The sequence below is a fragment of the Neolamprologus brichardi genome, chromosome 8, assembly GCF_056152115.1.
Source record: "Neolamprologus brichardi isolate AB-2024 chromosome 8, ASM5615211v1, whole genome shotgun sequence".
Classification (NCBI taxonomy): Eukaryota; Metazoa; Chordata; class Actinopteri; order Cichliformes; family Cichlidae; genus Neolamprologus; species Neolamprologus brichardi.
This window is the reverse complement of record NC_142111.1, coordinates 23809676-23833026: the sequence shown is the minus strand read 5'-3', so window position 1 is coordinate 23833026 and position 23351 is coordinate 23809676. Positions and strand designations below refer to the sequence as shown.

At 40.1% G+C, this 23351-nt stretch overlaps 2 protein-coding genes across 5 annotated transcripts in view; both read left to right on the top strand.

Moving 5' to 3' along the window:
• LOC102781177 (S-adenosylmethionine synthase-like) overlaps positions 1 to 23351 on the top strand; it is a 132457-nt gene that overhangs the window by 43569 nt on the left and 65537 nt on the right. The gene's annotated exons all lie outside the window — the stretch shown is intronic.
• The window catches only part of LOC102799985 (KAT8 regulatory NSL complex subunit 1-like), a 39030-nt gene that overhangs the window by 12842 nt on the left and 2837 nt on the right, over positions 1 to 23351 (top strand). For 3 of the 4 annotated variants that reach the window (XM_087844917.1, XM_087844918.1, XM_087844916.1), the window contains 8 exons: positions 14357 to 14498; positions 14719 to 14802; positions 16517 to 16626; positions 18492 to 18633; positions 20349 to 20514; positions 21977 to 22134; positions 22745 to 22964; positions 23050 to 23204. In XM_087844917.1, the coding sequence (XP_087701043.1) occupies positions 14357 to 14498; positions 14719 to 14802; positions 16517 to 16626; positions 18492 to 18633; positions 20349 to 20514; positions 21977 to 22134; positions 22745 to 22964; positions 23050 to 23204 (1177 nt within the window). The remainder of the gene's footprint in view (positions 1 to 14356; positions 14499 to 14718; positions 14803 to 16516; positions 16627 to 18491; positions 18634 to 20348; positions 20515 to 21976; positions 22135 to 22744; positions 22965 to 23049; positions 23205 to 23351) is intronic. The other variant, XM_035908870.2, reaches the window with a different exon arrangement.

Here is a 23351-nt window from a genome sequence, read left to right as displayed (position 1 = left end):
TTAAAACTGAAACCTAGTAGGAACGTAGAGCTGCAGGGGTGGTGGTGGTTTTTGCAGAAGGTGTGAGTTTTATATTTTAACATGCTGCCTGTTGTGACGTCAGGTTTCCCGCAGCCAGGAGGGTGGCCTGTGCATGTACTTCATGGGAAGTTCACATCAGAGAACGTCTTTCTGTGTCATTAGATTTGGGGAAAGTGTGTGTGGTTGGGGGAGGGGGGTAGAGCAGGTGGTGTTAGCAGCATTAATGGAGTTACTGGCCTGTTGAAGATTGGGTAGATTATTAACAAAGCAGTTAAGATCACTGATTTTTATTATCCTTTCCAGTGTTGACTTTAGACCTTTGACCTAAATAACTCCATAACGTAACAAGAAACTTGTGTTCTTAGCATACATGACTGAGGGGTTCAGTTTTGGAGCAAATGGTTTTCTGTGGAGCTCATTGGGGGTGAGAATATGTTGATTAAGTTATAAATATACTTGATACATTTTCTGTCTTGTTCAAACACAAAAAGAAGCAAATCAATTAAGAAAACTAAATAAATATGATACGCAAGATAAATAAAACAAGTTAAAAAATTAAAGGGGAAAATAAATGTAAATAAAATAATTGATTCAACTATAGAGAGAATAACTAAAAATGTAGATCAAATACAATAGAATGCCAGAGAAAATAAAACAAGACAAATAAAAATGTTAAAAAAAATGAGGTAGAAAATTAGGGAAAGTAACATTAAGCAAAATTGAAAATTAAATAAGATATGTTAAAACCCAGGATACGAAGTTCTCTAATGCCTTTTAAAATGCCTGTATAAAGTAGTAGTACTAGTAGTAGTCGTTTAGATAATAAGGGTGAATATGGCAGTTCAGAGTTGCATGTTTGTAATGAAAGTGAAAGCTGTCATGTCTGCAGGGGGTTCCCAAAGTTATGTTCTTAAAAATACTACGACAGGGTTTTGTTTTTTTGTTGTTTTTTTTAATTCAGTCTCTTTTGTTTTCAGTAGTGGATACGATTTGCCAGGAGGTCATCAGGGTCATGGTGATAGAAATGGGAAGTTGTGACATTTTAGATGGCTGTATTATTTGTGAACTCATAGCTGATAGCTGCATCTTGTCAGTGAAAATGCCAGGCAGAGGAAACAGTATGGAAAGGTTGGTTTAATTAGAGGCCGTCAAGGCAAATTGGTGGATCAACTTAACCCTTTCTTTTAGCTCTAACTCGGCACATTATAATGTAGGCATCTCTTGAATTTCCCCAAGTAATGATGATCAAAAGCACTTTTCACCAAGCACCTGAAGTACTTCAAGATATTATTTGAGTTTACGTGTTGGGCTCGGTTAGCTCTTTAGACATGATGTAAATGACTCATACTGAGCTCATTACATTCAGTGATTTCTTTCTCTAAAGGGGACCAATCATCATGTAATAATCAGCTGAAATTCCCAACAGTGGCTTCATCTTTTCTTCATCTGCTTCAGTTAATCTTCTGTTATAGCCAACATGATACGTCTTGTTGCTGCTTTACCATGAAAGCTTTCCAGCCACCAGCCATCACAAGGCTTTTATTGTGAAGCAGCAACGGCTTCTTGGAGCCTTAGTCACTCTTAACAAGCACTAACTCTTCAGTGAATTCAAGCACGTTTCTGTGGAAAACTGTACATGTATTTACAGTTTTTTCCCTCCACTCTGTGAAACGCTGGATTTTAACCTGTATGGTAAATGACACATCAGAACTTGTGAGTGTATGACCGTTTCTAAATGTTGTTTTGCTCAGAGACGATCACTAATCAATCATTGGCTAACAATGTTAACCCTACTGAAGCAAGCTTAGGGCCTACAGGTCAGGAGATGTGTTAAGCAAACAAGTGTCGTTTTTCACTCATGTATGTGACCTTAACCTGAGAGCAACTAGTTAAGCTTTGTGTTTGAGGGCAGCAGAGTGCTCTTAGCCTGAATTACTTGAAATTTTATCAAGTTTCAACTTAACAAAGAATTGGTTTCACTTTGGATTGATTATAGATAAACATCCAAATTTCAGTTCTTTTAGATAAATCATGATTATTTAACACAGACTGTGGAAATATAAATAGATTAATTGAACTCTAGAAACGTTAACACCTGTGGTTCCCAAGTAGTGTGCTCTAGCTAAGTACGAGTGTGCTACAGGATTTGTAACAACCATATGTTGCTGTGATATACAACAATTAAGTATTAATTCATTTGTTGCATCAGTACATGAAAGCTACCTGTCTTGCGACTTTAGTGAGAGGGGATATCAACAGGGCTCAACTGACGTGTGGCATCTGTTGTGAGGTGTTGGTTAATGCCACCATGATGTCAAGCTAGCCGACGAGGCATTTGGAAACAAAATATCTGCCAGTTAAAAAGAGTGTTGAATTTGAACCAGAAGGCACAAGACTGTGGGGTTGGGTTAAAGTATCAGAAGCAGGGATGGAGTTGAGGTACAGGTTGGGCTGTCAGAAGCCGCATTACAATATCAAAAAAGAATGAACAGCAGATAAGAGTACAGGTGTGCCTTGAAGTTTTGGTTTTGCCATTTGTGCATGCACAAACCAGTGGACTACATGACTAAGGGTTGCTGCTCTCACTATTCAAAATGCTAGTTGGTTAAACTATTTGTTTTAATTGATAGTAGTTAGCTTCTCCCCTGACAGACAGAAGTGCCTCTCTTGAATACAGATGAGTGGCTGTAACTTCACAGTAAACAGGTGTTTAAATACTGTTATATATTTGTAGTCAGCAATGCACATAATAGTGTTTTATTAATGTCCAACACCAGTTAGCTGCTGGCTCTAAGGTGCTATGCAGCCACCCACCATTAGCCAGACAGGCAAACAACCGAAGTAAGAGGAATTACACCCCCACAAAGTAGTGTGGGTCTGCACTAGTTTGGTGTAAAATGTGAGAGTAGACTGATATCACTTAGCTGGAGCAATGTTTAGGCCTAGTGTGGACTCTAAACATGCTTATGCTCACCCGCCAAAGACAAATTTTGATCTTGGAAAAGCCCCTAAAATATACAGCTGGTAATTTGAAGACATTACACATGACAAGTTTTAAATTTTCAAAGCAGAGGAAAATTCTGTGTTTTTTTATTTATGGTGATACCTGCTAAGAAAAAATGCAATATAAAACTTTTAATTTATCTGGCTCAAAATTGGCCTCTGGAGGGCGACTACAGGTGTATGCAGTGTAATTGGTTTGCAGTAAGTCGGTGTTTTCCTAAGTCATCTGTGCATTTTCCTGTTGTTTTTTTTTTTGTCACATTGATTGTGAGTAAAATAAAACCACATAAAGTCAAACTTCTTCTTTTTTTTTTTTTTTGTAACATGTCTGGTGATTTTCCTTAGGATAGAAGGCCAAAACCTCTTCTGTAATCAAGGAAGAACACGGACATTGTGTAGCTGTTCATTCAGTATATTTAAAAAATGAAAAACCCCAAAAAACTGGTTTCTTAGCTCCCAGCCCTGCGGCTCTGAAACCTTAGCTCCCTTTGTGAACATGTTCGTCTTCCTGGGAATAAGGTGTGTGTGTGTTTATGTACGTATAACCATGAAGCCACATTTTCACAACTGGCACTTTGTCTCAGTTACCAATTACTGGGTTACAGCTTGGTACCACTCAACACTACACTCACAATGTAATGTTGTCTTCTTCAGGCCAGCAGCACCTCAATTATTTAATGTCAGGCGAGTTGACAGCGTTGTGTAAAATAACCTATTTGGATGCGTTGCATTACTTACAGCTAATCCCATCATCGCTGTCTTTACTGTAGACGTGGTTTCTCGTATCTCAGAGGATTGGGGGGCCAGCCAACTGGCCAGCATCTGGTGCAGGCTGTCAATGTGACGTCTGTTTATGCTGCTTTCCTTTATAAACTATTTGCAGAATCACTTGGATGCATTAGATTAAGCCTGTTACACTGCATTGAGAAATGAGTGGGCACTTTTTTTTTTCTTTTCGTTTCTGAGGCAACAATAAACGCTCATCAGGAAATCTCAGATGTTACATAATGCCTCGTAGACAGAACAATGAAAACGTCTGCGTATTTGCACTCAGGTTTGGGGGCTTTGCATGTTTTAGTTGATCAAACTGTGCTTCAGTGATGGAGTACACGTTGCTCATATGATACTAATGCATCAGGACAGTTAAATGACTGTCTGCCCACCTTGCTTCTGCTTGTGGATCAGGGTGACTAGTTTGGCCGGGACCACAGCGTGCCCTTCATGCTTATGGCTCAGCATTACTCTGCAGTCTCAGCTGCTCAGCTACGTTGTCCCCATACTCATTCCTCCATGTCTGTGTATTTACGGATGTATGCGAGCCCCTGTGTACGTTCCTGTCCTGCTCTGACACATCTGGATGCGTTTAGCTCGAGCTGAGTTCCTTAACACGAACCCACAGTCGTTACATAACCCTCCTCTTTTATGTAATGACTTGCTGCTGCTGCTGCAGCTCTCTGGCTGAATTTGCCCTCTCTAGTTTCTCCTGCCCCACACCCTGCCTCGGCCTGCCTTGTTCAGTTTTCTTCCTATGAAAAGACGAGCCTGACCAGCTGCTAGCTCACCCCTGGCACATCAATTATATCTGAAGAAAATAATGTCAATGTTAGGATGGTTTTCAGCTCTTTTTATTATTTAATGTGTTTGAAAACCCTTCACACAGGAGGACAAAGAACTAAAATGACAGCTGCTAACTTTAATTTTTCTGTTCTTGTTACATAGTATGAATGATGGCTTGCTGGTTGTGAAGCATAATTGAAAAAAGCTATCGCGATTCAGAGGTCACACTTCAAAGTATCAATATAAGTATGGTAGAGAGTGGAAGTTATGGGAGTTTTAGTAGTGTAGTTTGGTTGGTTGGATACATTTTCCCTCATAGTTTGCGTACTTACACAAATACTGCAAGTCTTAAAAATGCTAAGCGGTGAAAAATTGGATTTTATGATTAAAACAAAATAATAATTCACCATCCCTTTAATGCCAAAGAGAGTTAAAAAGATTGAGTAGCAGAGTCTTAAATCTTTCCTGCTTTGAGCTGTAGGAAGCCTGAACTGGTGTGTTCACAGTTAGATGATAGCTAACCTAAACTGCATTTGACACAGGGCTCGTACTGCAGCTTTAACCACCTTGTATAGTCCTGCAGAGATGTTTTGGAGGGTCCAACCTAAATCTGAGCTTTTGAAGTACAAATGAAGCTTTGTACTGGCTTTCTTTGTAGTAGTTACCTGTCCTGACAAAACTAAAAACCCCAGTCCCCATGGGCATTGCGATGGTGGTTCGCAGCTTTCAGTGTTAACTTGCTGTTACTGCTTCAGGCTGTAAGTGCACGGTGTGTTTGATGTGTTGTTTCACTTCTGTTTCGCACAAAATAAATGATTTGACTTCCATCTACATCAGTTATTGTCAGAGGAACGTGTGATAATGATCTAGAAAGGATATAAACAGAGAAATGTAACTGTGGAGTATTTCTGCAGGAAGGTATTTATTTTGTGCTTTCACAAATTAAATATTAATTTATTTTACCTCTCAGCGATGTAGTTTATTTGTAATTTGTACATTAGAGCTCTGAAACTTTAAACCTGTGTCATTTAAACAGTGTCTTTTTATTAAGAGTTTTTCTTTTATACATATAAACAAAAAGAGAAGAAAAGGATTACAGATTATCTGTACATTCGGGGTAATTAGCCTGTACACTTAAGGCTGTGAAATATAAAAGGAAAAGAAAGCTAAATAAAGAAATATAAACATAAATATTATAATAGTAATATTTCCCCAGATAACATAATCCCTGCAAAATAATCCCAGGTCACTGCCCTAGACCTGTACACTGTATTTCCACACCTGACACGAGGAAGTTGCACATAGACAAAAGTGAATGTACCTGAAAATCTGTGTCATTTAAATAGTTTCTGTGTTCAGGACTGACTCTGTCCCTTAGATCAATGACAGATGTGGATATCACTTACATTTGTGGATGGCTCAAAGTGAAATGAATTTGACTGATTTAAACCTCTTGGTTTGAAATACTTATCAATTTTATAATACCTGTTCTGTCAGCTACAGTTCCTGCAGTGTAAAACATACTTGGCAACAGATGAGGCCCAGCGTGAAAACATATTCATGCAAATTCTTGTGACAGTGCAACTCGTACTTGTACTACACAGCTTCCTTCTGCATTGCTAGTCGGATTGCATTTTTGCATAAATTAACCAGTGAATTCTATTTAAAGTTTAAAATAATCTTAATTAAAAACAAATTTTTCTCTTTTTTAATTATAACAAATTCTGAAATTTCCATTTATTAAGTACTTGTTTTTAATCAGTGGTGCCAAACAATTTAACTGCAGTGAAGTTAATAATTCGATTTTTAAAAAATAAGGTTAGGTTAGGGATTTCAGCGTTACTCCACCGGATTTAGAAGTATATGGAAAGTTAAAAGTATTTGTACCTCTACATAGATTCTTTCACTCATAAAGAAGTTGCTATTATTGTTTAGTTACAACAACAATTACATGGGAAGTTTTTGTAACCTTTCAGCCTGATCTTTAGACTCAAGGAATGACAGAAATGTTTAAAATGGCATTTTAAACATTTCTGTTTGATTTGACAGAAATGGTCAGGAGATTTGACATCCTGACCTGAACTGGAAGAAGTCTTCCAGTTTAGCCCTAACTTGCCCACTCTCTTTATTGCCAGCCTGAGTAAAATATGAACATTCAGGTCAAATGACTGCTCCCTGGATTTGTGGCACATCTGTTGAGTATCAAATGTGTGCATTTGCTGAAGACTGCTTGAGAGGAAGGTGGAGGTAAAAAGCGAGCCATCACTGCAAGTTGGAATGGGTGTGGGTGCACATTTTTAAACTGTCTCTCTCCTGGAAGATATTGATAGTGCTACATTTAGCTGTTCGCATGAAAGAGAGAGAAAAGTACAACGACCCAGCTCCTCTCTGACTTCCACACACAGCTTGCCAGTCAGGCTGCGAGCCAGGAGCACATGTCAGATCATAAGTTTACGGAAAGTTACAGATTATGGGAGGCGCTCTGTCAAGGGTGTGTGTGACGCTGATGCTGTTAAATAATATGACAATATGCAGTTCGGACCCGGATCATAAATATGGGTTAAAAGGAGGGAGAAAGTTGAGATAAAACCTACACCTTTAAACTAGAACTCGCTGTATTTGTGCATCAGTGCCACAGAAAGGAGCTGATCACAGGTGACGTGGGTGGACATGACTTTTATTTACATGCACAATAGTTCTGTCTGTGCTTTGGCTGTGCAGTTAATCAAATTTTATATTAAACAAGATGATTAAGATAATCATCTGCCTTTTTTCTTTACTAATTGTCCAAAATGACACTTAGCCAGGCTTGTGGCAGTTTTACCTCAGTTCATATTTATTTATGTAATTCAATTATATTTAAAGTGCATGGAAATCCACTTAATTCTTCTAAATTGAAGCTGCTGTTTTTCCTGCGTGTAATCATATTAATCTTGCTGTAATCACAAATCCCTAGTCTGTGTTAATGTCTGTCCTATACTAATTTTAAGCATTGTTGATAAAGTGAAAAAACAAACCTAACAATGCGTACTACAGTTGTATTAACACTGTCGAGTTTCACTGATCCCCACAAAAACAAATATACACAAATTCATATTTTCTATTAACTTTTCAAAGAAGTAAATGTGTTCCTAGTTTTGAAACCTCTCTAATTGTGTTCCCACCAGCATGCTTCAGGTATCACTGCATCAGAAAGTGGGACGACTGCTGTCAGTTTTCAGCTTAGCATTTAAATCAACTAAATACAGACAGCTTTTATTTTTAAATGCTTGTGTAACTTTTAAAACATAGTGGTGATAAAAGGAAGCATAAGAAAGGACAATTTTCATCACCTTTTACATTTCTTGATCAGGTGCTTCTCGAAGTACAGCATGAATGACAGCAGCTTCATCTTCACTGCTTTTCTGTTTTCAAGCTTTTTGATGAAAAATGAGGCTATTTGGGATGAATCTTGTAAAACATTCATTCAGTACCCTCTCATACTGCTTTTAATTTGCTGTTATGCTTCACAGGTGAATTCATGGCTGTGGTTGGTGGAAACACATTTTTGCTGTCCTTTGTGGCACCTTTCCCCCCCTGTGGGTTTAAAAAGAGAATTAATTAGTGAGCTTCATTTCCAAAAATTGTCCAGCAGTCCAGTGTGATAAAGTCGAAGCCCCTCTCATACTGCAGACATGCCTGTATACACTGTAATCAACATGTGCTTTTAATGACGAAATGATAAACCAAAACATGGTGGCTCGGATTACATGTTATTAGAATTGCCAACTGTTACACAACCACATGCAGTTAATTCACCAAATTGTATTTGGAAAGGGAGTAAACGGTCTCTGTGGCGCTAGTGGTCAGAAAGATGATTATAGTTGTTGAGGATGCACTCTTATATATTTTTTTAAACCTTTGGCTTCAGGTGTCTTCTGTTCTAATCCACCACTAGTGTTTCTGTATTCCTCACTGTGGGGTTATGGCATAAGTAACGGGTCAGTAGTGAGAGCATGAGGATTTTTTTTTCCTCCTTAGTCACAATTACAAAAACAATCAGGTGAACTTTGATTACCATCTAATTGAATAAACTAACAAAGTTAATGTGTATTGAACTAAACCTACCACAGCCTGGTGGGGAGTTTCTTGAGAGGCAAAAGTAAAGGACAAAAACAGAACACGCTTTTATCCTGATAATCGTGTTTTAAATGATTATGAAATCAGATTAACGGCAGAGCCCTATTCTGAGGAGGACACTGGGAATCATTACTTATATGTAAGACCATATTGAGTTCAACTTAAAGATTGCTTTGCTTACTCTGCGCATTAAATGTAATTCCTTATATTGGCATATTATTGCAATAATAGCTTCCCAGCAATTGCTCCACCAAATCGTCTTTCTGCCTCCTGTCTTGTGTACAAGCCTGAAAGTAAACAAGTGTGACGCAGACAAAAATGTCTCGCTCATAGTGTGAGATTTTCAGCAAAGAATTTGCTTCATTCTGCATCGCAAAAACTCTTCGCTGCTGTACAGGGAAAGCACTTCATGGCAGTATGTTGCATTAACTAGATTTCATCCATCAGTTGTACTCTTCCTCATCTGGTGGCTTTTGAGTGGTAGACTGTGTGATGCAGGACAAAGGTTTATTCACGTTCGGTGAGAACACATCATTAGCTTTGGGTTACTTCATTTGTATGTCTGGGTAGATTTGGTCTGTAGCAGGTGAGTCATCTGTGTTCTCACACACATAGGGCTGTGCGATATGACCAAAATCTCATATTCCGATATTAAGACATCTATTGTCCGATAACGATATAAATCACAAAAATGTAACATTTTCTGTAAATTCTGTGAATCTCGGGCAGCTCGACTTGCGTGAAGTGTTACCAGCTGGGCGTCATGGACCTAGAGTCAAGTGTTTTAACTGATGCATGAAACTATACATTTTTAGACATAGGTTGTAACAGCCGCCATTTTCTTTGTGAGTATTTATTACACAGGGTGCTGCGGGGAAAAGCCTGTTCTAACGTTTGAGTCTAAGGTTTATTTTTTTTAGCACCTGGCAGCTCTTTTTTGCTTCTTATCCATAAATACTCTGCATCTTTCACGTGATTCGGTTTATTTTGAAAAGTCTCAACAGGATCTTGAGCTATATTGTGAAAGGTTTATGTGGAAAATAAACAAGCGGAAACGCCGTGGTTTTACCATCGTTGTTGCTAACGACAACGCATAAAAACAAGCGCTTGTCTGTCAGTAGTGTGGTTCTATTAAATATAAGAGAAAGAGAGAACTTTAAGAAATTAATATAGCCACTACAGTGACCATCAAAACGATGAAAAAATATTGCCGTAAACAGTTTATTTTGCGACACCACGAAACAAACGATAGCGTAAAATGAAACGATAGACGTTTTTATATCGTCATCCGATATATATCGTTATATCGAACAGTCCTACACACACACACACACACAGAGCAGTTAAGCATAATGCAATATAGTCAATAAATAAATTGGTGACTTAAGTCATTTATACCACATCATGTATGATAAGCATTTTTTTTCCTCTCCCATTTGTTGGCATCCTCTATGCAACGCTTGTGCTAGCTGCTCTTACCTCATGACGAGATAAAAGTGCATTGTGGAAAGGAATTAAACAGATTAGCCAATAGGTCAGTATGTTGAGTTCACCAATATCTGATCAGGATACTAACATCTGATTAAGATATCAGGTTGGTTCATCCTTACTAGCAGGTGAGAAATCCCTATGCACTGCTCATCGTTTTGTTACCAAACTACTGCACACCAAATCTGAATATCAGGTCTAGCCTTTTTGAGTAAAGATTGAACCATTGTCTGGTCCACATGTCGGGTTGTTGCACCCTTGATTAACATCCATAGGAAAACTGGTTGTTTTCACATGAGGCAGCGTCATGTGTCCAGCGGATAGGATATCAGGACCTGCTGGTTTTTGAGAGAGAGCTTTACTGAGAGGCAGTGTTACTGAGCGATTATGGTGGTTTTTGAAGGGGTCACTATGTTATAGACAACATATGTGCTGCATCCAGAGAAGCACTACAATGGAGAATCTGCTGACAGCCAGAAAACGGCCGCCGAAGCGGCTGCTGCTGGCACTTTGTGTGTGTATGTGGGAGTTGAGGGGGGGAGGAAAATTTGTCCTGATTAGAGAGGAGGGGAGGAGCTCCTCGTTGGGAGAAAGAATGGGGTAGTAGTGGGTTCTTTCTAACTGACCCCTCCTCTTTCTCAACCTCCTCAGTCACCCTGGTGATTGAGGTCATTGGACTTGTAATGATCGCTCTGTTTGTGCTTTTGTAAACTGCAGCTGAAGCTCTTGCTGCTTCTCTTCTGTTATCTGATTTTAGGTTGTTCTGCAGTTTCAGAGTGGATTATTTTAACTTACCTAGCATATTGTCTGTCAGTGCTGATGAGGTGTCCTAAGGACTGAAGCTCCACTTCGTTCCCATTCAGCCTTTCTTATCATGTCTGTGATGTTTTGCTTCTGCTTTTGATGAGCTGATGTATCCTCACTCGCCTTGGTGGTTTGGCTGTCTCTATGTGACTGCTGATCTTTGTATAATAACAATATTTAATGAACGCATACCAAATTTTACTTTCATGCTATCAATATTTTCAAAGTTACAGACACTAGAAGTATAAAGGGTTGAATAAGTCACCCATCATCATCATTATTATTATTATTATTATTATTATTATTATTATTTAACAGCACTTGTGTGCCCTCTTGAATTCTTGAGTACAGAAAATATCCAGAGGAAATGTTATTTTATTAGGGCTGTTTAAAAACTGTATGTGAAAGGCCTCTATTTTACATACATTACATATCAGGCTCATCTACTAGCTGTGATTTCCTTTGCTCAGAGCTTAAAAACAAGATTTTGACTTCAGATTGTCACAGTTGGAGAATGTTTAAAATTTATTTGGTTGCAGTTTCTAACAGATTTTTATGTTGTGTAATAGTTGCTGAACTTTGACGTGACTCAGAGATACTGTAGGAAATGACGTGGCAGTTCGACACACCCCTCTTTACCTTAAGTGCATATAACTTGAAGCTTGTGCTAAGTAAAGCAAGACAGACAAATTATTTTAATGATTATAAGAGGACCAATTGTACTTGCAAGACTCTCCAGAATGTCAGTCAGTACCTTTACTGCAGTCGGACATCAAGTAGGCTGAATTTGGACCCTTTGGTGAGCTGGCTTTAGGTCCTGGGTTTCATGTTTGATACTTCTAATTCACTGATCTAAATGGAACTGATCTAATGGGTGTGTTTGGGTGCATTACAGCAGCGCGTGTGTGTGTGTGGAACAGCAACAGGAAGTAGTGCCAGCAGGAAACACTGCAGCTGTATTTACAGCATTGTCCTCCATACTATGTCGTAGTGAACGGGGACATAAGACTAGCAGATGTGTCAAGGAAGAAATCGGAATGTCTCTGATTGCACTGATCGGCTCCGTGATGGACGTCATCCGCCAGAGGAGCTCTGTTTCTGCTCAGCACCTCAGTAAAGCAGGATTCTCGGTTGGATTATTGGTTATTCCAGCGTCTGCACCCAGCCCCACCCCCCTCCTGCACCCTGTGCCCTGTAGATTTGCTTTTAAGGCCTGTCTGTTCCTCTCCAGACTGCCAGAGCGACCCTTCCCATCTCCCTTGTCTTTCTCTCCCATCTACCTCTGCCCCGGTGAAGGCTCTGGAAATTGAAAACAGGTTAGGGTGTGTGGGGAAGAGAGGAAAAAGAGGGAGTGCAAGGTCTATCTTTGTCTGCTATCTGAGTCATTACCTTCATTGTTCATCCACAGCCTCTGCGGCCCTGTCTTTGGAAGAAATGGCGCCCTCTGTGGTTGCTTCCACTCTGTGCAGGAGCAGACATTTTCCTCTCATGTCTGCCTTTGAAATGGCCATTCTGTGTGTCATACTGGTAAAATGGAGTACCCTGCTCTCAGCTGGCACTCGTTCCTTTCTCACAGAGCATACCTCTGCAGTGGAAACCCCCAGTTCTTTTTTTCTTTAATTTTTAATTTCTCCACATATTTATAATGCATGCCTAATCATGTTATTTTTTGACTCTAATGCTTTTCCAGGCTGCCTGCAGCTGCCACTGCTGGGAGCTCTGCTATAACGCTGATTCACTGACCTCTGCAGTCTGACAGCGGAAATGCTCCAAATAATCAATTTTAGTGTTTAATAATAGTTCAGTAAAACACCGGAATGTACTTATATAAACTGGGAACAGACTAATAACTGTAGTTGCATAAATAAGTGGAGCTTCACTAAAGTCCACACTGGGTCCCAGCGAGATGAGAGCTGATGCCGACTGGTCGTTTTTTCTTATGAAGGTTGCTGACTAAAATGACCTGGAGGTGTCTGTGTGGCAGACACAATAAAAGCTGTTTGAATTCCTTAAATGCTAAGGAAGGGTGCTTCAGTGCTTCCTTTATTACCTCCTTTAGTAGCAGAGTGTACACTGAAACATCCTTTATAAAAGAAAATAATACTGTCCCACAGTTTCAGTAAATTAGGTGTGTTTTCTTTTTCACACAATAGTCTGATATGTTGATCCTTCATCAGCTGGCTGTGTTAAAACCTACATGTGGCCTATGAACATCAAACTGCAATAATAAAACATGCTGCTTATCAAGTTGTTTCCTGGTGTGAGGTTGGGGGATTTTTACATGAGAAAGCTCAATAAATAAAGATTATGGGAGTTTGAAGTTCACCACAATTCAGTTGAGTGGACAGGATGAGTAATTAATCTCAGTGAGATAAATATGTTGTTTCACTTCATAGGCTGTTAGTCCTCTTTATTTAAAATTACAGTCTTAGAAATAAAGTTGTTTTTCATTGGTGTTTCTATTTAATTTGACCTTTGTGAAAAGGAATTAGTTTGTTTTTGTCCCCCAATCCAGTCCAACCTAAGGACAATTGAACAAGATAAGACCATGAAAGCAACTCGCTTGTTTCACAAGCCTGAATTAGACCTTGCAATCAAAGCACAATGATTAATCTTTAACTTTGATCTTGCACATATGTTTGTAAGGCTTAACAAGGTGTGTAGAAAGTTTCATTTAAAAACAAACTACCTGTACATTGCAGCCTTTTGAAACCCCCCTCAGCTCCTCCGTACTTTGATTTGACTCTTTTCAGTGCATCAGCTTCGAGACTCTTCCTTGCTATTGGTTGTTCCTTATCTTTGTGCATATGTGTGAATTTAAACACCAAAATAACAGCACATTTAAGACACATGGCTAACACAGGGCATTTACTCGCAGTAAAGATGTAGTAGTAAATAAGAACTTTATTTATATGATAGAGTCCTAAAAGGGAGATGAAAAAATGGTGAGAGATACAGCATCACATAAAAGGAAGCTTATAAGAACGTGGTTTTAGATTTCACTGTTTTTTTTTGTTGCCTGGCTCATCTCAGACTGGTGGATCGAAATCCATCAGAGGTCCTGACGCCTCAGTTCAGATTGTCTGCCTGCAGCATAAACCTTCCTTTCTGTTGTATTCTGTATTAGCCCGTTGGCTTTTTTTAGGTGTGCCTGTCTGTCTAGTTTAATGTGTCTGTGGAATTCAAACCATTGCTACAGCTGGTTAGGCTCAAATATTAAGAACCTAAAGTGATCTGCTGGCCAGATCAAAGTTAGTGAAGAGCAGATTTGATCTGGACACACGTGACATAAATCACTATCACCCAGAGTATCTTCTGTTGACCATAACTTAAACACATCTTTTTCTTTTTTTTCCCCCTGCAGATGGAAGCGAGCAGAGAGCCGCTACACCGTGGAGAGAGCTGCCATCATCAGCCACTGGAACTGGCTCCAGGCCCACATCTCGGACTTGGAGTACCGCATCCGGCAGCAGACGGACATTTACAGACAGATCCGCGCCAGCAAGGTCGGTCCTTCCATTTATTAGACACGTCTGTGCATTTTAGGTTTTTTTTCTCTGATGTGCAGAAAAATCTTCCATCAAGTGTCATAAAATCAGAAAAGAGTCCTTTTATGTGTATTTCCACTGACACTGTAGGATGAAGAAGCTCTGTGATGCATTTTAACTTGTATTAATTTCTTTATCTTTGAATTGAAAGTATAACTCTCATCTCTCGATTTCTCAGGGCTCAGTAGAGCTGGGAGGTGTTTCGCCAAGTGGGGTGCTTGCAGGTGGGACAGAAGTAAAAGCAGAGCCTGTAAACACTCAGGTAAACAGATTTGTTTCTTTAAAAATGGTCTTTTTAATAGAACCGTAGCTGCTAGTGGCTTAAAACCATTGTTTTTATTCTTTTTGTTGACCTTTTTGTTTTACAGAATTTCTGTCACATGTATTGTTACATTTGTACATGGTCACATGAAATAGGACAAACATTTTAAAAAAAAATGAGGTCACTGTATGCACGAGTAATCCCTGCGAGTCAAAGTCTCATAAAGCTGTAAACAGTTAGAGACAGAGGTTGTCTTTAATCAACCCAGCCACTATCTTGGATAGATTAGACAGACTGTCATCAGTTAAAATGGCCATTTTTACTATTTTTATATTCTTTTGATTTAGAAAAACATTTTGCCTGCATTAAAATACAACCGCTGACGCGGTTTTCATAGCCGCCCTTTTCTTACTTAGCAAGGCTGATCCCATCATCTCAGGTACAGAAGTTGCACAAGCTCCACCCACCAACTGTCCAAACCTTATTTTTGAGATGCGCAACTAATCAGAATAAGTTGAAACTGTTTAAGACGGAGGATGAACTGAGATGAACTGAAAGCTTAACAAAGGGATTATTTTTGAATAAAGATTAGTTAGATTTATGTAAGATTTATGTAAGAGGCGAGCCTCAGATCAGTTTTTTGTGAATACAAAGGAAAGAATACAAAAACAAAATTAGACAGCAGCAAGGCTACAAAATTGTCAGCTATAGTTTAATTAGCAGTTCTTCCAACAAATAGAAAATGGTGCAAGATAAAATCTTTAGCCTTCATCAATTCTTATAAATAACCCCATTCATTCTTGGCTCAAGTGTATAATGTAAAGATAAATAAATATTAATGAATGAATATTAGTTGTAGCCTTTATTCAGCACTTTGATCTTCGGATGCTGTGTTAGTGGGTAAATATAAGCAGCTCTGCTTTAGTCTATCCCTGAGAATGACTGAAATATCGAGCTTGTTTGTTTTCACACAGGTGGAAATGAAATGTTAAGTGTTCACGGGAAATTGTGTTCTTATCTGTTCCTCAGGTCTGACCAAATCAAAGCAGTTTAGAAAGGAAAAAAAGCTCCCTAACCCTCAGATCCAAATAATTTCTCTTGATGAGTCGGCCTGTCTGGGTGTTTAAATTGTTTACGTCTGTTCAGCTGCAGCTGTGCAGCCTCCCATTGCAGTGGTGTACATTTGCTCTACTGCATGTTGAACCTCATTAAATTAAATGTTTTTCTGTCTTTAAGGTAATCTGATTTCATAGCAAAGCTGCTATATAAATGGCAGTTGTTTATAGTAGCATGTTTCATTATACTTGACATATTTAACACAAGATTTTAAAAAACTGTTTAAAATAAAAATATCAAAATGTTCCAAAGACGTAAAGTACAAATTAACACACGCTCAGCTATTGAGTTGAAATGATAGAGAAATGTGAAGCAGATGTTTGTGAAATGAGACAAGGTTGACTGGAATCATGAAACTGTTCACTTGTGTAAAAGCTTGCTTCAGGTTTTTTGTCTTTGATGGTTTAAGCCTTGGGAGAGTGAAGGCCTTAGCCCAAATCTGGACTGAATAATTCAAGGCCACAGGACCAAGATGATTTAGTTTGTCTCTAATGCAGTTTCCTGAAATACCGCCGGCTGCCTGAGTGTTCAGCGTGGTCAGCCTGCCAGTTAACACGAGGTGTAGTCTAACTGGTTTTGGTCTTATCTGTCGATGCAGGACGCCGGTTCAGAGCGGCTGGAGCACACGGGCACCGCCCATATCAGCAGCACAGAGCCGGGCCCTTGGAAAGGTCAAAACGGGCAGCCAGTCAACGGCGTCCTCAGCAGGTACAGCTGCTAATGATTACCTCATTTTGAGTTCTCGGAAAGGCTCGCTGCCTTTCCAGGAAATGCGAGAGGGGAGACCTTCGTTTGGATTAGCAGTTAGAGAGATGCTGATTTTAGCTGGAGCTGCAGTGATTAGTAGAAAAGTAATTAACCTTTTTCACAGCAGACATTTCAGCTGGACAAACATCCATGTTAGTCATCTTTGCATAGTGGTGTTTTGCTGTGGTAATAAATGGACCCAACTTTAATATTTGTCTCATGTGCTTTTCATGCAATCACAATATCCACTATGGACAAAGCTCTGTCTGTGACTTTTTATTTTGTAGTCTTAATACTGCATTTTTAAAAAAAACTGGCACATCTTCTAAACATCAACTTCCCTGAACTCATTTTTTTTCTTAGCAAATGTGAAAGTGTAGCTGGTAGATGCCGCCTGATGAGACATGAAACAGTCTTTAACCTCCAGCTCAATAGTGCAAAGTTTGTTGAACTGCACCCGTGTTTGAATCAGGGATTTTTATTTAGTTTATTTTTGCTTCTGTTGTGTTTAGTTTTCAGGATGACTTTTCCCGTTTCGGTTTTGTTTTGATTATTAGTTTCAGTTATTTTTTTCATTTCACGCAGTCAGTGGACACAGTCCTGTAGATATGTGTCAGTGAACTTCTGTACAAAAATCTACATAACATTTGTTTTGCAAATAGGTTGTTTTTCACCTGGTTTTGGTTTTAGTTTCATTTTAATTAACTGTAATGACCTCTGTGAGAATGTGTGAGCTCAGCCTCCTACACGCTGTGCTCAGGCAGCTTCCTCATTGCTGATGAAGGTTTCTAAAGCAGGCCATCTCCTGTTGTTAGTGCCATATGAGAATAAGTCATTCCTTTTAAAATTAACCAAATAGGATGCCACCTGACAGAATCGGCTTTACCTTCAGTAATGACTTCAGTGGGTTTTAATGAAGCAGTACAAAATTTTACCTTCACGCTGTGAATAATTTGCTAAATACAGACTCTTTAAATGTCGATGGGTGAATCTGAGTTTCCTCTTTTTCAAGTAAAGGTGATATTTACAAGAAATTGTCAGCCCTGAAAATTACATTTAAGCTCTGTTAACACAAAAGGAATCTCCTCCTATCACATACTGACCTGTGAAAAGTGTATTTTGGATAAAGTTTTCTGTAGCGAACGCTTGTTTATGTGCCTCTACATCATAGACATTAAAATTGGTGCAGCTTTGCTCCTGAACCTGTGGGTTAGAGTCACTTGGAGTGGGTGTAGAATTGATTTGCTCTGAAAATGCACCAAATTTCAACCCACTCGTATGGTGCTACAACGGCATCCCAAGGTAAATTTTTATTGTGTAGGTTCATGCTAAGGTTTCTAAAGGGGCACCAGTTGACTTTAATTAATTATAATAAAAAGGTATCATAGGACAATGTATTGAATTGTGTGTGGAAACTGTTGAAGTTACATCCTGAAATATTCAGACTCTATAATACATTAGATTAAGTATCGTTCCAAACACGGGAAAGAGTAGGAAAATGTCCTCACAGATTTGTAATCCTGTCACATAGGGTCAGCTCACATGTCTTTTTATTATCTTGAAGCCTGAATCCAGAGTTTAGGATGCTGGATGTGCTCAGTTTTTTTTTTTTTTTTATATTTGCAGTTTTTTGTTTTGCAAAGTTTATAATACTTTGGGCACTGTATCATACAGACTGTACAGCTGCTAGTACAGTCTGCTATCTCTGAGGTGTAGCACATCTGGCAGCTAAAGTCACATTGATGAGTTTTAAGCTAATGAGATGCGCTCACAGCTACGAGCACGCCAGCTTTTAACAGGTGCTAAATCTTCTCTCCGTGTTGTAGGATGGCAGAGAGCACAGACGCCAAGCATCAGCAGCCGTCGGCCTACGACAGCACATGCGTGGCCGCGCGTACGCGGCCGCTAATCAGCTGCCGGCGGCGGCGACTCATTCAGCCCAACACTGTGCCCAACCTTAACGGCAAGGTGAGTTTTCTGCTCTGTGTGATTATTCTTGGGTTTCACTTGAAAGAAGCTGCAAGGGCACACGCGTGTGAAGGAGTCTTTGTGGAAACGGCGCGAACATGCTGAATGTTCAGTTTTGCACATTTAAGAGCAGTGAAAGGGCTTTTTGTTAGACAGCGCCTAGTGTTTTAGGCTTCACTCTTCGGCTGGTGCGTGACCTAATAACTGAGTAAACGAGAGACGGGGAAAGTAGGGCATCTTCATTCAGAGTCGAACAACAAAGGGTAGTAATGGCCCCATGTGACGACTCACAAGTTTTAGTTGAGGGGGAAATAGAAACGTTTCTGATTGTTTACACCCCTCCCCACTCTCTGGGAGACTGAGTGTGACTTTAAGTCTCTAAATGTGTTGAGGCTTTTAAACTTAAAAATACTACTACTACAATTATGCAGTCATATTTCTCCTGCTTATTTTTATAAACAATATTTTTAAAAAGGAAAAAAAACAGACTTTCAAAGAAACAACAAAAAGGTCCTTCAAATCAAAGCATGGTGAACCACATGATTCAGAAAGAGAGAAAATCCTGTCAGTTCAGCAGGACATAAGAAGCTCAATGCATGTTTTACATTAAACAACTATTCACATTATAAAATCCAAATCGTCCACAGTTGTTGCTTAAAAATGCTGTGCTTCTAAAACAGCTTTTTTTAAACATGTTTTTACGATGTAGTGAAAAATCTTAATTATTTCATGATTAGTTATAAATAACCCCACTTTTATGTTTAGAGTGTCAGTATTTACAACGTTGACATGATTGGTTTATGTTCCCTACTTATCAAAGCCCCAGGTCGATCACTTTGTGGGCTCATCGTCTTCCACTGATTCAGGATAGTTTGGTGATGATCTGTTCATCATGGAGCACATCACAAGGCAAAAGTGAAACTAAGTGGCTCAGCAGAAAACTCCCTAAATCATAGCATAGAAACTTGAGGCACTACCACAGCTTCTTTAAAGATTGTGCCGAAAGAGATTTAAATGTAGTGTGTAATAATATGGTTGGTTTGAGTAGTGAGGAGGAAACGATGATTATTTCTGTGGCACGAAGTACAGCGAACTAAACCGGTGTCAGATACGTCCACATGCGTTCATCTAACAACATAATCAAAATAGGAGCTGATATCTCAGATGAGATGGAGGACATTTTCTGCAGAGGAACTTTTGAACACCAGTGATTTACAAATTCTAATCGGTATTGTCTGATTATATGGTTTGTTTGTTTTTTTTTTGTAGTAGGAGGACCAAACTCATTAAACACAGCCTGGCTTAAATAGAGTGGAACACAAACTGAAATGGCTCAGTATGAAAAAAGTGGCACAGCTAAATAGGAAAAAATAGAATAAAATACACAAGGTCAATGGAAAAGAAGAAAATCTAGATACAATTCAACAAGGAGCTTAAGGAGCGGGTGCAGTCTGTACTGTTTTTGTATCTATTAAAAGAGTAAGTTTCAGTAAAGTACCAGCAGAACTAATAATAGAGCAATTTTAAAAATGGGGGGAATAGACATAAAGCAGGCGCACGGAGCATGACGTCAGCGGCTCTAAAGAGCAGAACGTTTTCTGGCATGACTCACTCAATAAGTGTTTAACGGCCGTGTCGGTGAAGCCGCTGAATTATTAATAATCACAGCTTGGCTGTGAATGATTTGCAACCGCTCTCGTTTGTCCTCCTGGCAGGCCCCGAGGAGCAGCTGCATCCAGTGTAACTGCAGGGTTAACCCCAGCTGTGTGATGTGCGGTGGCTGGCCCACCCCCAGAGAGGACCCTCAGTACGAGCTGCCCACCCTGGAGCGCCTGTCAAGGCTGGATCTTGGCGTCCACCCCATCCTCTCCTTCCCCGACGGTCAGTGCTGGTCTCAGAGCGGAGCTTGAGTTTACGCAGCCATTTCCTCCTTTACATCCAGAGGGGAAGACAAACAAGGCGTGGCTGTGAGCTCAGCAGGAAGTTCTGCTGAACATATTTAGTCATTTAGAGTCTTCTCTCTCTCTCTGCGCAGCAAGGAACTCACATAAATGAAGACAGGAATTTCTGACTTTACTGCAAATCAAAACATGAACAGTTTTACACGACACAGACAAATGAAGCAGTAGGTTTGGCTGAAGCTCACAGAATAGATTATCTAAGGTTGCAGTGTAAAGCACACAGCCTGGTGTCAGATTCAGCCTATCAGGACGTCTGATTCGCTCCCAGAGGGAGGGCAAAACTTTTCAGGCAGTTTAGTGTTCTATTTTTGCCTTTAACGATAAATAAAATGTGTAACCGACAAACCAATAAATGACAGGAAGTAGGTTTTATTTTTTAATTATACAGGGGGGAAGTGTAATTGTCTTAAGTCTGGGTTGTGGGCTGCTCGTCTGTTTTCCTGTAATTTAACTGGGTTATTTTGGAAACTCTGAGCCCAGAGGTCATGTCTTTAATCATTTTGTTTTTTCTTAAGCTATTTCAGGGTGTCTCGTGGATGTAATTTTCACTGGGCACCTAAATTTGTTTACACTAAAACAAAGGGGGGAAATTTTGGAGGTGACTTTAAAGGTTATTAGTGAACATTTGGACCGCTGCTCCGAGGCTCGTTTCATGTGACTCACTAAACTGCAGAAAACTCTTCAAGAGTTTATAGCACTAATTTTAGGAATATGTCTTTTGTATTCTTGGACTTGGCATGATTCATATTAAGGATGATCATTTCACCCACCCTTACCAGTCTGATGTAGCTACAGCGCTTTTTTCTCCTGTTCTTGTTGCTTAATGGTGTCTGGCAGCCTGTATGTGCGTTACTGCTGCGTTCTTGTTCTAGTAGTAGTGCTTCAGTAGTGGATATTCCCTCTGGGGTTAAAAAAACAAACAAAAAACCCCCTGAGGGAATATATTTATTAGCTGAAGTTGGGTTGCACTTTGATGTACTATCAGTTTATGCTACTGTGTGCTCGTCTGAACCTCAGTTTGCCTAAAAACGCTCAGCACTGAACCCTCTTTACATTTGTTTTAACACGTCCACAGAAAACTCTGCCCCCTGGTGGAGGTAAAGTGAGTGTAATTACAGAAGTGCCCTCAGTTTGTCCTCCTGTGTGAAACAAGTAAGCTCCTGATTGGCTGCCCCTTGGAAACATCTGGAAGGTCGAGCTGTGTGCCTGAGACTGAGTCAGCATTTATCTCGTATGCTGACCTCGTTAATTTGAAAGTTTCACCGTGTTTAGCGTGAACCTCCGTCACCATAACAAGAACATATTTGACAGAATATGAGGGAAATTTTCTTCAGGAAGTTCATTTTTCTGAGTCTCGTTTCCTCTGCCGCTGTCTTCCTCAGACGTTTGTATAGGTCTGCGCCTGCAGCAGGTGATGAAGAGCCAGTGGCAGACCAAGTCACTGGAGAGGAGCAAACCACTGAAGAAGCTCTCCCTCAAACACAAGCTCTCCTCATCCAAAGAGAAGCACAAGTTCACCAACTCGCTCATGGCAGTCAGTAAGTATGCGAGCTGTCCGAGCGGCAGCTTTCTGCCCTTTGACGGCAGCACACGAGCACAGCGACGCCTCTGAGATCACATCACCCAGACTTAAATACGACCTTTCACATTCAAAATAAATATAAGACGTGAAGAAACAGACAAATGTGTACAAATGTACGATGTTACGAAATGTCATTATTGGGACACTGTGATTGTTGTTCAGGTTTCTGCTTCATTCCAGCTGTGTAGGTTTCACAGTTCACTCTGTCCTAGTAGCTGCCGTATTTCCTAATTTCACGCAATGAGACGCTTCTCAGAAGAGAATCTACCTTCTGAGAAGGCCCGATCTCGATGTCATATCCACTCAGCTGAGAAAAGAGCAGCTGTTGATTGGTTGTAATCCTAGAAGAGAAAATACACATTTACTAATTCCACCATCTCACAAGTGAAGATTTAATATCTGACATATGAACATGAGCCAACTAAAAACTTCAGGCAGTGGATTTTTAAACTCAACAAAAGTCTTGGAGTAAATTTATTATCTGAACATGTTTGTTTTAAAGTGTAATGTGAACATCCAGTTGTCCTAACCTGTGCCATACCTAACAGTAACCTGATGTACTCCTGGTGTTGCAGGACTGGGCCACAAGAGAAGTGCTGAGAAGTCGAGGACAGTGGACAGCAGTGTTGGCGGCGGCGGCAGCAGCGGCGTGATGAACGCGGCCAGGCTGGAGGGCCAGGCTGTGTGCAAGACCGAGCGGCTGCAGGCCATCTCGACCCCGTTAGGGCCGTACGACAAGAACTACAGCCGCAAGAGAATAAGAGAGCACTCGCTGGAGAGAGCGGACTGTGAGTTACACGTCTGCAGGACGGCTTTAATCTGAGGTCCACACATCAGTGAACCCGCCTGACTTTTCCTTTCTTTCTCTTCCAGCCTCCCCCAAACTCTTCATGGACTCGAGCACCCCCTGCACGACTCTAGCCAACATGCACTCGTCCCTGCACAGCCCCCTAACACGCCAGCTGTCCACATCTTCAGAGAACTCTGCGCCGCTGGGCCTGAGCAGCCAGAGTGTCCCGAGCACGCCTGTAAGGACGCCCCCCCAGATCACGCACCTTATTTGGATGATTCAAATCATCAGTCGGGGGTTTTTAAAAATGCTCGCTCTGTTTTTTAAGCAGGCTTTACTGCAGTCATATATTTTATTAATGACGTTCATTTATTTCAGTAGCTGC